Raw genomic sequence first — 15,463 nt, forward strand, 5'->3', positions numbered from 1 at the left:
GTAAAACTCTAAAACTGGGTCTTATGTTTTAGGGGTGACCAGTCGCCTTCAGATCGTCCCCTCAGTCTTGCTGTTCATTGTGTGGAGCATGATGCCTTCATCTTTGCTCTGTGTCAGGATCATAAACTACGAATGTGGTCTTACAAGGTAAGTGCTACATTTATAGTTGCTGTAAGTTAAAATAGCATTGTGAATCATGAGAATTGAAATAAATTTTGCTGTTTCTCTTAAAGATGATCAGATCAATTAGTTTGGAAATTATTGGTCACTTCCAGATTCAGACAGTTTCATTTAGCTTTATTTTGCATATATTTTCCTCCTTATTGTCTTTTTATTTGGAAAAATTATCAATCTTACAGGAACACTGAAAGAGTAGTACAAAGTATACATTTCACTATTTTTTCTTTTTTTAAAATTTTTATTTTTTGAGACAGTCTCACTTTGTCACCCAGGCTGGAGTACAGTGGCATGAATGCAGCTCACTGCAGCCTCCGCCTCCCGGGCTCAAGCTATTCGCCACCTCAGCTGCTCAAATAACTAGGACTACAGGCTCATGCTACCACAGCTGGCTAATTTTTGTATTTTTTGTAGAGACCGGGTTTTGCCATGTTACCCAGGCTGGATGTTTCATTTAAGAGCAACAAATATGTTTTAAAAATGTAAGTTGGTAAAATGGTTTTCAAGATTCATCTAAAAAAATACAGCTTATATTTTATATGAGTCTGATCTTATATTTCAGACTGAAGAGATGTTTTACATGTTAGCCTCCCGCCCCCCACCCTCCCCTGAAACAGTCTTGCTCTGTCACTCAGGCTGGAATGCAATGGCGCAATCTCACCTCACTGCAACCTCCGCCTCCGAGGTTCAAGTGATTCTCCTGCCTCAGCTTCCCAAGTAGCTGGGATAACAGGCATGCACCACTGCACCTGGCTAATTTTTGTATTTTTTAGTAGAGATGGGGTTTCACCATATTGGCCAGGCTGGTCTTGAACTCCTGACCTCAGGTTATCCACCCACCTAGGCCTCCCAAAGTGCTGGGATTACAGAAGTGAGCCACTGCGCCCGGCCCGTGTTAGCCCTTTTAAAACAAAAACCTGTAAGGTCTTTTAGCAGATAAACTAGATAGAGTGGTAGATATAATGAAAGGTCCATCCTTTCAAAAGGTACGTTCTTCTAGCCTGAATATCCCTTGAATATCACCTATTAACTGTTTTCCTGGACAGGAGCAAATGTGCCTGATGGTAGCTGACATGCTGGAATATGTCCCTGTGAAGAAAGACCTTCGGCTCACTGCTGGAACTGGACACAAATTACGGCTTGCTTATTCCCCTGCCATGGGACTCTACATAGGGATATACATGCATGCACCAAAACAAGGACAGGTATGAAACACATAAGACACATACCAAGTTATTCTGTGTGTACTGATGTGGAGAAATGGCTGTAGACTCAGTGAGTCTGTTCAAGCTCTTTTCACTGACCTAGATGTGTTTCTGAGGTGTTGGTTGGGTTTGTGCTACTGTGTGAATTAGAAGATCTTGAAGGAAGGGTCAGTATGAAAGGAAGTAGAGAGTTTAAAGTAATATGAAAGGAAAAGTTAACCAAAACTAAACAAGAAGAACAAATTAGGAAGTCTAGGTGAAAAACACAGAATTCCTGAAAGGATGTAGGTGTTAAGTCGTTATGGTTAAGTTAATTTTTCTAAATAAATTTGCTTAGCATCCAGACAGTAGCTGCTGTCTGTAGATGAGATATGTAGGATGTGAGGTAATAGTGTAATCATTTAATAAACAGCCATTTGTTGAGTATTCTGTGTTTGGTGCTGCGCCAGGCCCTTTATGGCCATTAATAATAGCAAACACTGGGATTGTGCTTACTCTGGGCTCATATGCTATATGCGTTTTATCCATTTAATCCTAATAACAGCTCAGTGAGGTAGCCTCTGTCTCTATTACTATGCAGGGGCTCTGATTCCCCCACTAAGTCCCCATGCTAGGTCACTTCCCTTCCCGGATGCCCTTCTCACTTCTGTTGGGCTCTCATAGCCCACTCCACACTGCTCCTCCAATGTGGATGTCCTCCTTACCCTGTTTGGGCCCTGAGACCACGAGACTGCCCCCATGCAGTGGACCTCCTCCTCCCCCAACCTGAGTTTCCACCCTACACCAAGCTTTCTGTCCACATGGAAGCCTTCTCAAACTGTTCCTGCTCCTCCCCCCGAAGTCAGGCAGTCCCAAATGTGGACACTCTTCTAGGCTCTTGCCTCATCACACCCGGCCATATCACCCCTGCACACATGCCCTTCCCACTCTATTAGTGTTCTCACTCCTGTGCTGGGACATGCCTGCACCGATGTTCCCTTCCGCCTGTTCAGAGTGAAGAACAACCCCCTTATGCCGAAGCCCAACCCCCTCAGGTCCCCGACCCTTACCTTCTGGCCAGCAAGGATATCTACCTTGCTCTAGGTACCTATTGGTTTTTGGACTGGATTGCTCAGGAACAGAATGGAAGGGAAGAGGAAGAGCTCATTCTTGCAATTTTTTCCTAATATTGTGGCCCAAAAGTATCATTCTATCAAGACATTTCTCTTGATTGCACATAATTGTTCTATTCTCTCTTCTGGAGGACAACCCTTGAACTGTTTGAACATACCTATCTATCTCCCCTAAGTATGCTCTTCTCTATGTAGGTTGTAGGTGGTAGGAGAATTGACCCTGCTCTAACTTCCTTAGTTCCTTCCGTTGTTACTCATGTAACATCCTGTTAATCAGTCTCCTCAACATGTTATTAGTTTGTCAAACTAAAATAGTGGTTCTCAAACTTTTGGTCTCGGGACCCTATTACACTCTTACCGAGAACTGCAAAGAGCTTTTGTTTATGTGGGTTATATCTGTGGATATTTACCTTATTAGAAATTAAAACTGACTGGATGTGGGTTGGCACATTTTATTATGCAATACCTAAATTACTGTTTTGGGGGGTAATCCCCGAGACCACCTTACCTCCATGTCCAGTAATATTCTGAAAGGACTCATAGGGCTCAGTACGTAGTTGTGCTGACAGCTAAGATGTATTACAGTGAAAAGGTACAAAGCAAAGTCAGTAAAGGGAAAAGGCACATGGAGTGAAGTCTGGGGCCAGACTCAATCGTCGAAGAGTCCTCTCCCAGTAGAGTCTCACAGGACGTGCTCAATTCTTCCAGCACTCAATTGTGATGACATGTATAAAATGTTGTTTCCCAGGAAAGCTCGCTAGAGGCACAGTACCCAAGATTGTTATTGGGGACTGGTCATATAGGGACCCTCTGCCTAGCATGTACCAAATTTCCAGTCTCCTTGAAGGAAAACAACAAATATTCTGCATAAACTGCATTGTTTGTGCAAACAGTCTAGGCACAGTAAACCATTCTTACCAGTTAGGGAACCATGGGAACACTGCCAACTTTGCAAGCAAGCCTTTCTTGTCCTTTCCTTTTTTTTTTTTTTTTTTGAGACGGAGTCTTGCTCTGTCGCCTAGGCTGGAGTGCAGTGGTGCGATCTCAGCTCACTGCAACCTCCTCCTCCCGGGTTCAAGCAATTCTCCTGACTCAGCCTCCCAAGTAGCTGGGACTACAGGTGCCCACCACCGCACCCAGCTAATTTTTGCATTTTTAGTAGGCACGGGGTTTCACAATATTGGCCAGGCTGGTCTTGAACTCCTGACCTTGTGATCTGCCCGCCTCGGCCTCCCAGAGTACAAGTAAGCCTTTCTAAGGAGAGCAGCCTCAGGCCTGCTATGTTAACCCTTTCTGCACAATTATTATCATTGATGATCTCTCAGAGGAGCCTTTTAAATATTGAGAAGCTCTGGAGTTCATGTTAGTGGATACAAAGTTTTCTGAAATTATAGTTTTCACTTTGAAACTTGAAATGTATCATTGGCAACAAATACCATCATTTGTTTTCCCTGAGATGACAGGTTCACTTTATTCATTTTTTTTTTTTCTTTTGTGATGGAGTTTTGCGCTCTTGTCACCCAGGCTGGGGTGCAGTGGTATGACCTCAACTCACTGCAACCTCTGCCTCCCGGGTTCAAGCGATTCTCCTGCGTCAACCTCCGAAGTAGCTGGGATTACAGGTACCTGCCACCATGCCTGGCTAATTTTTTGTATTTTTAATAGAGTTGGGGTTTAACCATGTTGGCCAGTCTGGTCTCGAACTCCTGACCTCAGGTGATTCACCTGCCTCGGCCTCCCAAAGTGGTGGGATTACAGGCATGAGCCACCATGCCCAGCCTATTCATTTATTTAAACAGCTTTCTTGAGATGTAATTCACTTACCCATTTAAAGTATACAATTCAATGAGTTTTAGTATATCCACAGATATGAGCAACCATTACCATAGTCAACTTTAGAACATTTCCATCACCTCAAAAGGAAACCCCATACCCTTAGCTATCATTCTTCCCTTCCCCAATCTCTTCCCAGCTCTGCACAACTGCTAATCTATTTTCTGTCTCTATAAAGTTACTTATTCTGGTCATATTATGTCAGTGGAATCATATAAGTGGTTTTCTGTGACTGGCTTCACTTAGCTTAATATTTTTAAGGTTCATCCATGTAGCATGTGTTGTCAGCACTTCATTCTATAACTGCCCAATACATAGAGCTGATTTATCAAGACAGTAATTGGAATAGAGAGAGTTTAATACATGTAGAGCCAGCTAAACAGGAGACCGGAGTTTTACTGTTACTCAGATCAGCCCCCCTGAACATTTAGAGGCTCGGGTTTTTCAAAGACAGTTTGGCAGGCAGGGCTAGGCTGTGAGTGCTGCTGACTGGTTGGAGTTGCAATTGTAGGAGTGTGGAAAACCATCCTGTGCACTGAGTCTGCTTCTGGGTTGGGGCCACAGAAGATTTGCTCATCTGGCTAGGGCCAGAAATGTAAAAAACCAAAAACATATTTTAAAAGGCCAGTGTAAGGTGCTACAATGGTGATGTTATTTATGGAAGTAATTGGGGAAGTTGCAAATCTTATGACCTCCAGAATAATGACTGGTAATCATTTAACTATGAACTCGGGCCCCTCTCATCTTCCTAACCTGGTGACCTTTCATTCGTTTTACCGAGGTGGTTTGGTTTGGGGGAAGGGCTATTATTATTTAAACTGTAAACTAAATTTGTCTCGAAGTGATCTTTGCCCACGCTCAGGAATGACCAGAGGCAGTTTGGAGATTAAAGACAAGATGGAATTTGTGGGCCAGCTCGGTGGCTCACGCCTGTAATCCTAACACTTTGGGAGGCCGAGGCAGGCAGATCATTAGGTCAGGAGATCGAGACCCTCCTGGCCAATATGGTGAAACCCCGTCTCTACTAAAAATACAAAAATTAGCTGGGCGTGGTGGTGCGTGCTTGTAGTCCCAGCTACTCAGGAGGCTGAGGCAGGAGAATTGCTTGAACCTGGGAGGTGGAGGTTGCAGTGAGCTGAGATCGCATCACTGCATGCCAGCCTGGTGACAGAGCGAGATTCTGTCTCAAAAAATAAAAATAAAAAATAAAAAGATGGAATTTGTTAGATCAGATCTCTCTCTTATTTTATATATATATATATATATATATATATATTTTTTTTTTTTTTTTTTTTTTTGAGAGAGAGAGTCTTGCTTTGTTGCTCAGGCTAGAATGCAGTGGCGCGATCTTAGCTTGCTGCAACCTCTGCCTTCCATGGTCAAGCAGTTCACCTGCTGCAGCCTCCCAAGTAGCTGGGGTTACAGGTGCATGCCACCATGCCTGGCTAATTTTTTGTATTTTTTTAGTAGAGGTGGGGTTTTGCCATGTCGGCCAGGCTGGTCTCTCCTGATCTCAGGTAATCCGCCTGCCTCAGCCTCCCAAAGTGCTGGGATTGCAGGCGTGAGCCACTGCGCCTGGCCCAGATCTCTTTCATTGTCATCATTTTCTCACTTTTATGATTTTTGCAAATGTGGTTTCAATTCCTTTTATGGCTGAATAATTTTCAGTTGTATACCACCATTTATTTATTCATTTGTGTTGGAGTTCTTTCATTTGTGTTGGACATTTTTGTTGTTTCTGCGTTTTATCTATTATGATTACTGCTCCTATATACTTGCCAACACTTGTTATTATCTGACTTTTTAATTCTAGACATCCTAGTGGGTATGAAGTATTCTCTCATTATGGTTTTTGTTTAAATTTCCTGATAACTAATGATGCCAAGCATCTTTTTAGTGCATATTGGTTATTTGTGTATCTTCCTTGGAGAAATGTTTATTCAGATCATTTGCGTTTTTTGTTGTTGTTGTTGTTGTTGAGATGGAATGTTGCTGTGTCGACCAGGCTGGAGTGTAGTGGCGTGATCTTGGCTCACTGCAACCTCTGCCTCCCAGGTTCAAGCGATTCTCCCGCCTCAGCCCCTCAAGTAGCTGGGATTACAGGCTCACGCCATCATGCCCGGCTAATTTTTATATTTTTGTAGAGATGGGATTTCACCATGTTGGCCAGGCTGGTCTTGAACTCCTGACCTCAGGTGATCCGGCAGCCTCAACCTCCCAAGGTGCTGGGATTACAGGCATGAGCCACCACGCCTGGCTCCCCCCTTTTTTTTTTTTAACTTTTGTTTTAGGTTTGAGGGTACATGTGAAGCTTTGTTACATAGGCGAACTCATGTCATGGGGCTTTGTTGTACAGATTATCTCATCACCCAGGAATTAAGCCCGGCACCTAATAGCTGTCTTTTCTGCTCCTCTCCCTCCTCCCAACCTCCACCCTCTAGACCCTAATGTCTGTTGTTTCCTTCTTTGTGTTCATAAGTTCTCATCATTTAGCTCCCATTTATAAGTGAGAACATGTGGTATTTGGTTTTCTGTTCCTGCATTATTTTGCTGAAGATGATGACCTCCACCTCCATCCATGTTTCCACAAAAGACATGATCTCATTCTTTTTTGTGGCTGCATATATTCTATGATGTATATGTACCACGTTTTATCCAGTCCGTCGTTGATGGGCATTTAGGTTGATTCTATGTCTTTGCTATTGTGAATAGTGCTGTAATGAACATTCATTTGCATTTGTCTTTATGGTAGAATGATTTGTATTCCTTTGGGTTATATACCCAGTAATGGGATTGCTGAGTCTAATGGTAGTTCTGTTTTTAGTTCTTAGAGGAATCACCACACTGCTTTCCACAATGGTTGAAGTAATTTACAGTCCCACCAACATTGTATAAATGTTCCCTTTTCTCTGCAACCTTGCCAGCATCTGTTATTTTTTGACTTTTTAATAGGTATTCTGACTGCTGTGAGATGGTATCTCATTGTGGTTTTGATTTGCATTTCTCTAATGATCAGTGATAGTGAACTTTTTTTCATATGCTTGTTAGCGGCATGCAGCTTCTTTTGAAGTGTCTGTTCATGTCCTTTGCCCACTTTTTAATGAAGTTGTTTGCCTTTCATTTGTAAATTTAAGTTCCTTATAGAAGTTGGAAATCAGACCTTCATCAGATGCATGGTTTGCAAATATTTTCTCCCATTCTGTGGGTTGTCTGTTTACTCTGTTGAAAGTTTCTTTTGCTGTGCAGAATCTTTTAAGTTTAATTAGATCCCACTTGTCAAATTTTGCTTTTGTTGAGATTGCTTTTGGTGTCTTCGTCATGAAATCTTTGCCCGTTCGTGTGTTCAGGATGGGATTGCCTACAGTTGTCTTCCAGGGTTTTTATAGTTTTGGGTGTTACATTTAAGTCTTGAATCCATCTTGAGTTGATTTTTGTATATCGTGTAAGGAAGGGATCCAGCTTCAGTCTTCTCATTTGCCCATTTTTTAATTGGTTTATTTGTCTTTTTTGTTATTGAATTGTAAGAATTCTGTAAACAGGCTGGCATGGTGGCTCCTGCCTGTAGTCCTAGCACTTTGGAAGGCCAAGGTGGGCAGATCACTTTAGGCCAGGAATTCAAGACCAGCCTGGCCGATATAGTGAAATCCCGTCTCTACTAAAATTACAAAACATTAGTCGGGCATGGTGGCCTGTGCCTGTAACCCCAGCTACTTGTGAGGCATGAAAATTGTTTGAAACCCAGAGGCCAAGGTTGCAGTGAGCTGGGATCGCGCCATCCGGCCTGGGCAATGGAGGAAGATCCTATCTCAAAAACAAACAAAAAAAATGGTATTATAAACTTAATCTTATGGAGTCACCATTGTATATGTGGTCCATATGCCAAAGCATCATTATATAGTCTGTAACTATATTATTCTGGATCTATATCTCTAATCAGATTTATGATTTGCAAGTAGTATTTTCTACCATGTGAGCTGTCTTTTCACTTTCTTGATGGTGTCCCATGAAGCACACATTTTTAATTTTGATAAAGTCCATATTATCTGTTTTTTCTTTGGTTGCTTTTGTTCATAGTGCCATAACTTAAGAATCCTTTGCCGAATCTGAGGTCATAATGATTTACTCTTATGTTTTCTTCTCAGAGTTTTATACTTTTAGCTTTTATATCCTACAGTCCTTTAGGACTTTGATTCATTTTTTAGTTTTTTTTTAATAGTGTGAGGTAAGCATTCAACTTCATTCTTTTGCTTGTAAATATCCAGTTTTCTCAGCACCATTTGTTGAAAAGATAGTACTTAACACATTGAATAGTCTTGGCACCCTTCTCAAAATCATGTGACCTCAGACACGTGGTTTTATTTCTAGACTCTTAATTCTGTTCCATTGATCTATATATCTGACCTTGTGCCGGTACCACACTGTCTTGATTACTCTTGCTTTGTAGGAAATTTTGACACCAGAAAGTATGAGCCCTCTTACTTTGTCCTTCTTTTTCAAGATTGTTTTGTCTATTCTGGGTCCCATTTAATTCCATATGAGTTTTAGAATCAGCTTGTCAGTTTCTACAAAGGAGTCAGCTGAGATTCTGATAAAAATTGTGTTGCCTCTATAGATGATATTATAAAATATTGCCATCTTAGCAATATTAAGTCTTCTGATCCATGAACATGGGATGCTTTAGTTTTCAGAATATAAGTTTTATGCTTTTGTTCAGTTTCGTCTTAAATATTTGATTATTTTTGATGCTATTGTAAATGAAATTTTCTTGATACTATTATAAATGAAATTATTTTCTTAATTTCATTTTCAGAGTGCTCACTGGAAGTTTATAGAAATACAGTTGATTTTTGTATATTCATAATTGTATCTTGCAAACTTGCTGAACTCATTTATTAGTTCTGATAGATTTTATAGTGGATTCCTTAGGATTTTCTTTATACAAGATAATGTCATTTGCAACTAAACTTTTGATTACAATGGCTCACACCTGTAATCCCAGCATTTTGGGAGGCCAAGGTGGGCGGATTGTTTGAGCTCAGGAGTTCCAGACCAGCCTGGGCAACATGGCGAAACCCTGTCTCTACAAAATAGCAAAAATTAGCTGAGCGTAGTAACTCGTTCCTATAGTCCCAGCTACTTGAGGGGCTGAGATGGGAGGATCACTTGAGCCTGGAAGGTTGAGGCTGCAGTGTTCCTGATTGCCTCACTGCATTTCAACCTGGGCAACAGAGCAGAACCCTGTCTCACAAAAAAGTTAGTTTTATTACTTCCTTTCTAATCTAGATGCGTTTTCTGGGGTTTTAAAAAATTTTTTTGGATGGAGGTGGGTGGCAATTGTCTTGGCTAGATCCTCCAGTACAGTGTTGAATAGAAGTGGCAAGAACCTACGTCTTTTTTTGTTTTTTCTGAAACAGAGTTTCACTCTGTCACTCAGGCTGGAGCACAGTGGTGCACTCTCAGCTCATTGCAACCTCCTGGTTCAAACGATTCTCCCACCTCAGCCTTCTGAGTAGAGTTGCTGGTACTACGGGCGTGTGCCACCATGCTCAGCTAATTTGTGTATTGTTTTTTGGTAGAGACGAAGTTTCACCATGTTGGCCATGCTGTGCATCTTTACCTCATTCCTGATTTTTATTGCTAAGGGAGAAGTTATCAGTGTTTCATCATTAAGTATAATGTTAGCTGGTAATTTTTCTTTTTTTCATCGTGATGCAACAGTAATCTGTGAATTTTTTTTTGAGACAGTGTCTCACTGTCACCCAAGTTGGAGTGCAGTGGCGCAATCTCAGCTCACTGCAACCTCCACCTCTCAGGCTCAAGCAATCCTCCTACCTCAGCCTCCCAAGTAGCTGGGACCACAGGCATGTGCCACCATGCATGTTTAATTTTTTTGTATTTTTGATAGAGACAGGGTTTCACCGTGTTGCCTGGTCTCAAACTCCTGAGCTCAAGGAATCCACCCACCTCAGCCTCCCAACGTGCTGGGATTACAGGTGTGAACCACAGTGCCCAGCCTGAATTTTTAATAAGTGCCCTTTATGTCATGTTGAGGAGCTTCCCCTTTACTCCTTGTTTCTTGAGTGTTTTTCTCTTGAAAGGGTGTTCAGTTTGGTCCCACTGCCTTGATTTATGTTAAGACACCAGTAATTTTACCTGCCATTGGTTTTGCATCATTGATGCAAATATCAACAAAGTGAAAAGGCAAATGATGTAGTATTATGCAAAGGATTTGGGGCCGGGTGCAGTGGCTCACACCTGTAATCCCAGCACTTTGGGAGTCCAAGGAGGGCAGATCACCGGAGGTCAGGAGTTTTGAGACCAGCCTGGCCAACATGGTGAAACCCCGACTGTACTAAAAATACAAAAATTAGCCAAGCATGGTGGTGGGCATCATTAATCCCAGCTACTCAGGAGACTGATGCAGGAGAATTGCTTGAACCCAGGAGGCAGATGTTGCACTGAGTGGAGATTGTGCCATAGCACTCCAGCCTAAATGACAGTCTTAAAAAAAAAAAAAAAAAAGGGCCGGGCACAGTGGCTCACGCCTGTAATCCCAGCACTTTGGGAGGCCGAGGCGGGCGGATCATGAGGTCAGGAGATCGAGACCATCCTGGCTAACACGGTGAAACCCCGTCTCTACTAAAAAATATAAAACATTAGCCGGGCGCCGTGGCGGGCACCTGTAGTCTCAGCTGCTCGGGAGGCTGAGGCAGGAGAATGGCATGAACCCGGGAGGCGGAGCTTGCAGTGAGCCGAGATTGTGCCACTGCACTCCAGCCTGGGCGACAGAGCCAGACTCCGTTTCAAAAAAAAAAAAAGGAAAGGGTTTTTACCTCACTGACCCCCTGAAATGGTCTCAGGGACCTTTAGGAATCTGTGGACCACATTTTGAGAACCACTGCTCTAAAGGTCAGATCTGGAATGAATGTAGTAGTTCAGGAGTGTGTCAAATTGAGCAGAGCTATTACTTCCTTTGTTTTGAGTATTATGATTCTTCATTGAAGCCTAAAATCAGAATAACTTTTTTGACAGCTATGTAACACTGCTAGCCTATTCAGATTATAGTGAACTGGTAGTATTTTATTTCTTTTTTCTTCACAAGAACTCATCTTCAGCTGGGCCTGATGGTGCACATGTATAGTTCCAGCTACTCAGGGGGCTGATGCAGGAAGATCATTTGAGTTCAGGAATTTAAGACCAGCCTGGACTGTTGGGTTTTTGTTTGTTTGTTTGTTTGTCTGTTTAATGCTGTTTGAGACCTGCTAAATTGATTTCATGTCCCATGAATGGATTGAGATTTGTAGGTTGTAAAACACAGGTTCAGGCTAGAATGGATATAAGCACTACATATTTTTTTTCATAATTCATACACTATTTTTCTCAAAAGGGAATTTTGCTACTTTTTTTTCTTTAATACTTCTTTGTGAACAGCTGCATATAAGTAAAGGGTCATCATCACTCTTAACAATTTACAGTAAATTTTCTTTATAAAAACAGTTACTTTAGGCTGGGCTTAGTGGCTCATGCCTGTAATCCTAGCACTTTAGGAGGCCAGGGTGGGCAGATCACCTGAGGTCTGGAGTTCGAGACCAACCTGGCCAACATGATAAAACCCTGTCTTCTACTAAAAATACAAAAATTAGGCTGCATGGCTCACACCTGTAATCTCAACACTTTGGGAGGCCGAGGCGGGTGGATCACTTGAGGTCAGGAGTTTGAGACCAGCCTGGCCAACACGGTGAAACCCCGTCTCTACTAACAATATAAAAATTAGCCGTTCATGGTGGTGTGCACCTGTAATCCCAGCTATTCGGGAGGCTGAGGCAGGAGAATAGCTTGAACCTGGGAGGTGGAGGTTGCAGTGAGCCAAGATCATGCCATTGTACTCCAGCCTGTGGTACAGAGCAAGACTCCATTTAAAAAAAAAGGGCCAGGCGCGGTGGCTCAAGCCTGTAATCCCAGCACTTTGGGAGGCCGAGACGGGCGGATCACGAGGTCAGAAGATCGAGACCATCCTGGTTAACACGGTGAAACCTCGTCTCTACTAAAAAAAAAATACAAAAAACTAGCCGGGCGAGGTGGCGGGCACCTGTAGTCCCAGCTACTCGGGAGGCTGAGGCAGGAGAATGGCGTAAACCCGGGAGGCGGAGCTTGCAGTGAGCTGAGATCTGGCCACTGCACTCCAGCCTGGGCGACAGAGCGAGACTCCGTCTCAAAAAAAAAAAAAAAAAAAATTTTTTTTAAAGGTTTCTGAATGCTAATAGCCCTTGCTTCGAAAAGTAACATGTTGATTATTTCAGGTAATAAATGATTATCTTGTGTTTTAACAGTTCTGCGTTTTCCAGTTGGTGAGCACTGAGAGTAACCGTTATAGTCTAGATCACATTTCTTCACTGTTCACTTCTCAGGTAGGTTGATTCATCCTTTGCATATCACATAAGTACAAGAAAAAGAAGTATTGGCTAACTCTGTTATGGTGTAATGAGATTGTAGTCTTAAAATGGAATAATTTCATGATGTATGAAACAAAATTTCATTTAGACTTTACCAAATTCATGTGGTACCATGTTTGGTTTTCATGCATTTACCTCTCCTGCAGATGAAAAAGTAAGTCACCATGAACTACTACTTTCTTTCTTATTTTATCCCTTTTTTCCCACATTTCCTCCTAGGAGACACTGATTGACTTTGCCTTAACTTCCACGGATATCTGGGCCCTGTGGCATGATGCTGAGAACCAAACAGTTGTGAAATACATCAACTTTGAACAGTATGGGTCACTTAATTCTGTCATTCTACCTCACCCCAAGCAATTTCATGCTAAGAAGACAAGAGAAGCCGGGCACGGTGTCTCATGCCTGTAATCCTAACACTTTGAGAGGCCGAGGCAGGCAAATCAGTTAAGCTCAGGAGTTCAAGACCAGGCTGGGCAACATGGTGAAGCCCCGTCTCTACTAAAAACACAAAAAATTAGTTGGGCGTGGTGGCAGGTGCCTGTAATCCCAGCTACTCGGGAGGCGAGGCTGTGGCATGAGAATTGCTTGAACCCAGGAGGCAGAGATTGCAGTGAGCCAACATCGCTCCACTGTACTGCAGCCTGGGCGACAGAGTAAGACTGTCTCAAAAAAAAAAAGATGAGAGCTTTTTATGTAGAATGAAGTCAAGGGTTTTCATTTGAATAATTCAGCCCTGGGTTTTCCTCTTGTTACTGTCTTCCTGAAATACCTCTTGTGCATTTTGTGTTGTTTTTTACATTTTTGTTTTAGGACAAAATGAGATTTTTTGGGGTTGGACTAAGATAAAATGCCATATTTCTTGGGAGAGATAGCACATATCCAAAATACCTCTAATCTGGGAGTTTTCTTTGTTTCTAAGCAAAGACTATTCCTGATTCCTGCAGCTACATTAGGACACTATAGCCTTTGTGTTTTCAATTTTCTCATCATGAGATGAGAAATAGATTGGACAAGTGCAGTGCTTTTCACTGCACTTTAAAACAGGGCCGGGCACAGCAGCTCATACCTGTAATCCAAGCATTTTGTCAGGCTAAGGTGGGAGGATTGCCTGAGACCACGGTTCAAGACCTGTCCGGGCAACATAGCAAGACCATGTCTCTATAAAAAATAGCGGCTGGGTGCGGTGGATCATCCCTGTAATCCCAGCACTTTGGAAGGCCGAAGTGGGCAGATCACGAGGTTGGAAGTTTGAGACCAGCCTGGCCAACATGATGAAACCCCGTCTCTACTAAAAATACAAAAATTAGCCGGGCATGGTGGCATGTGCCTATAATCCCAGCTATTCAGGAGGCTGAGGGAGGAGAATCTCTTGAACCCAGGAGACGGAGGTTGCAGAGAGCCAAGGTCGTGCCATTCACTCCAGCCTGGGCAACAAAGCAAGACTCCATCTCAAAAATAAATGAATAAATAAAAATAAATAAACTAGCCAGGTGTGGTGGCACGTTGCACCTTAGACTGAGGCAGGAGGATTACTTGAGCCTCAGAGTTCAGGCTTCAGTGAGCTATGAATGTGTACTTTTTTTTTTATGTGTATGAAATTATAACACAATTTAATGTTGATTATATCTAATATTAGATATATTTGGTATCTAATATTTTTTAATGTACATGATATTAGTTTGCAAACTTTAGGTAGTTAAAAATACATTTCACAAAACAATTTTTGGCTGGTCCCATGATAATGGATTGTCAGAACTTTACGTTAGTGTCACTAAAGTTGGTATACAGGCCTCCACTGCTAAATTTGACTGGCAAAAAATAAAAAACCCTTTGAAGCAAGCACTTGTCTAACCCCTGAAACACCTGTAGAGGATCCCTTGGGACAGAGCTTGAGGACCACTGAACTAATTGAACCCTCTGGGTCCCTGATAACCCTAGAGCCTAAGGTAGAATTCTGGGAATGATTGCCCCCCGCCAGGTTGACCTCAAGCCATACCTCAGAAGATAAAAAAGTACTCCTTATAGATGGCGTTTGAGCAAAGTAGTCAGAAAGCACAGGCTGCAGAGTTGGAGCAGGGTTGGAATCCTAGTTGTGCAACTTATCAACTGTGATAAACCCTCAGCCTCACTCTCTACATCTGTGAAATGGGAGTACTATATCCTTGAAAGAATTGTAAGGCATACATGAATAATGTCTAAAACTGGATCTAGCGTAATATCTAGCAAATAGTAAATGCAGAATAAAAGTTAACTAGTCTTTGTATTTGATGTCTTAGTGTTAAAATGACATTAAAGATTATAGGCTTGGCATCTGAAACAATGAGTCAATTTTAGGAAGGTACTTATTAAAACTTGGTAAGAAAACTTGTATAAAAGCTAGGCTCTGCTAAAAATGTTTCTTTCTTATTTAAAAAAAAAAAAGTTTTTAATAGAATCAAGCAGTCATTGCAGGGGTTCCGTGATGGGTTCCTCCCTGCCCAGATACTGCCAACAGCATGCCTTTCATTTTTAGTGATCATTTCTATATAAACTGGTGGACTTTTTTGTCTCTAGTAATGTTGCGGGTCAGTGGAATCCAGTTTTTATGCAGCCTCTGCCAGAGGAAGAGATTGTCATCAGAGATGATCAAGACCCCAGAGTAAGTAAATGCTCAAATGTTATATAAGGGAATGATTTACCT

The 15,463-nt window shown here is 42.1% G+C and overlaps 1 protein-coding gene across 2 annotated transcripts in view; it reads left to right on the top strand.

Moving 5' to 3' along the window:
- LOC105471702 (nucleoporin 160) overlaps positions 1-15,463 on the top strand; it is a 71,904-nt gene that overhangs the window by 15,094 nt on the left and 41,347 nt on the right. For both annotated transcript variants that reach the window (XM_011724462.2, XM_071074630.1), the window contains 5 exons: positions 33-147; positions 1,224-1,382; positions 12,658-12,735; positions 13,000-13,097; positions 15,337-15,421. In XM_011724462.2, coding sequence (XP_011722764.1) covers positions 33-147; positions 1,224-1,382; positions 12,658-12,735; positions 13,000-13,097; positions 15,337-15,421 — 535 coding nt within the window. The remainder of the gene's footprint in view (positions 1-32; positions 148-1,223; positions 1,383-12,657; positions 12,736-12,999; positions 13,098-15,336; positions 15,422-15,463) is intronic.

Source organism: Macaca nemestrina, chromosome 12 (assembly GCF_043159975.1).
Source record: "Macaca nemestrina isolate mMacNem1 chromosome 12, mMacNem.hap1, whole genome shotgun sequence".
NCBI classification, from domain to species: Eukaryota; Metazoa; Chordata; class Mammalia; order Primates; family Cercopithecidae; genus Macaca; species Macaca nemestrina.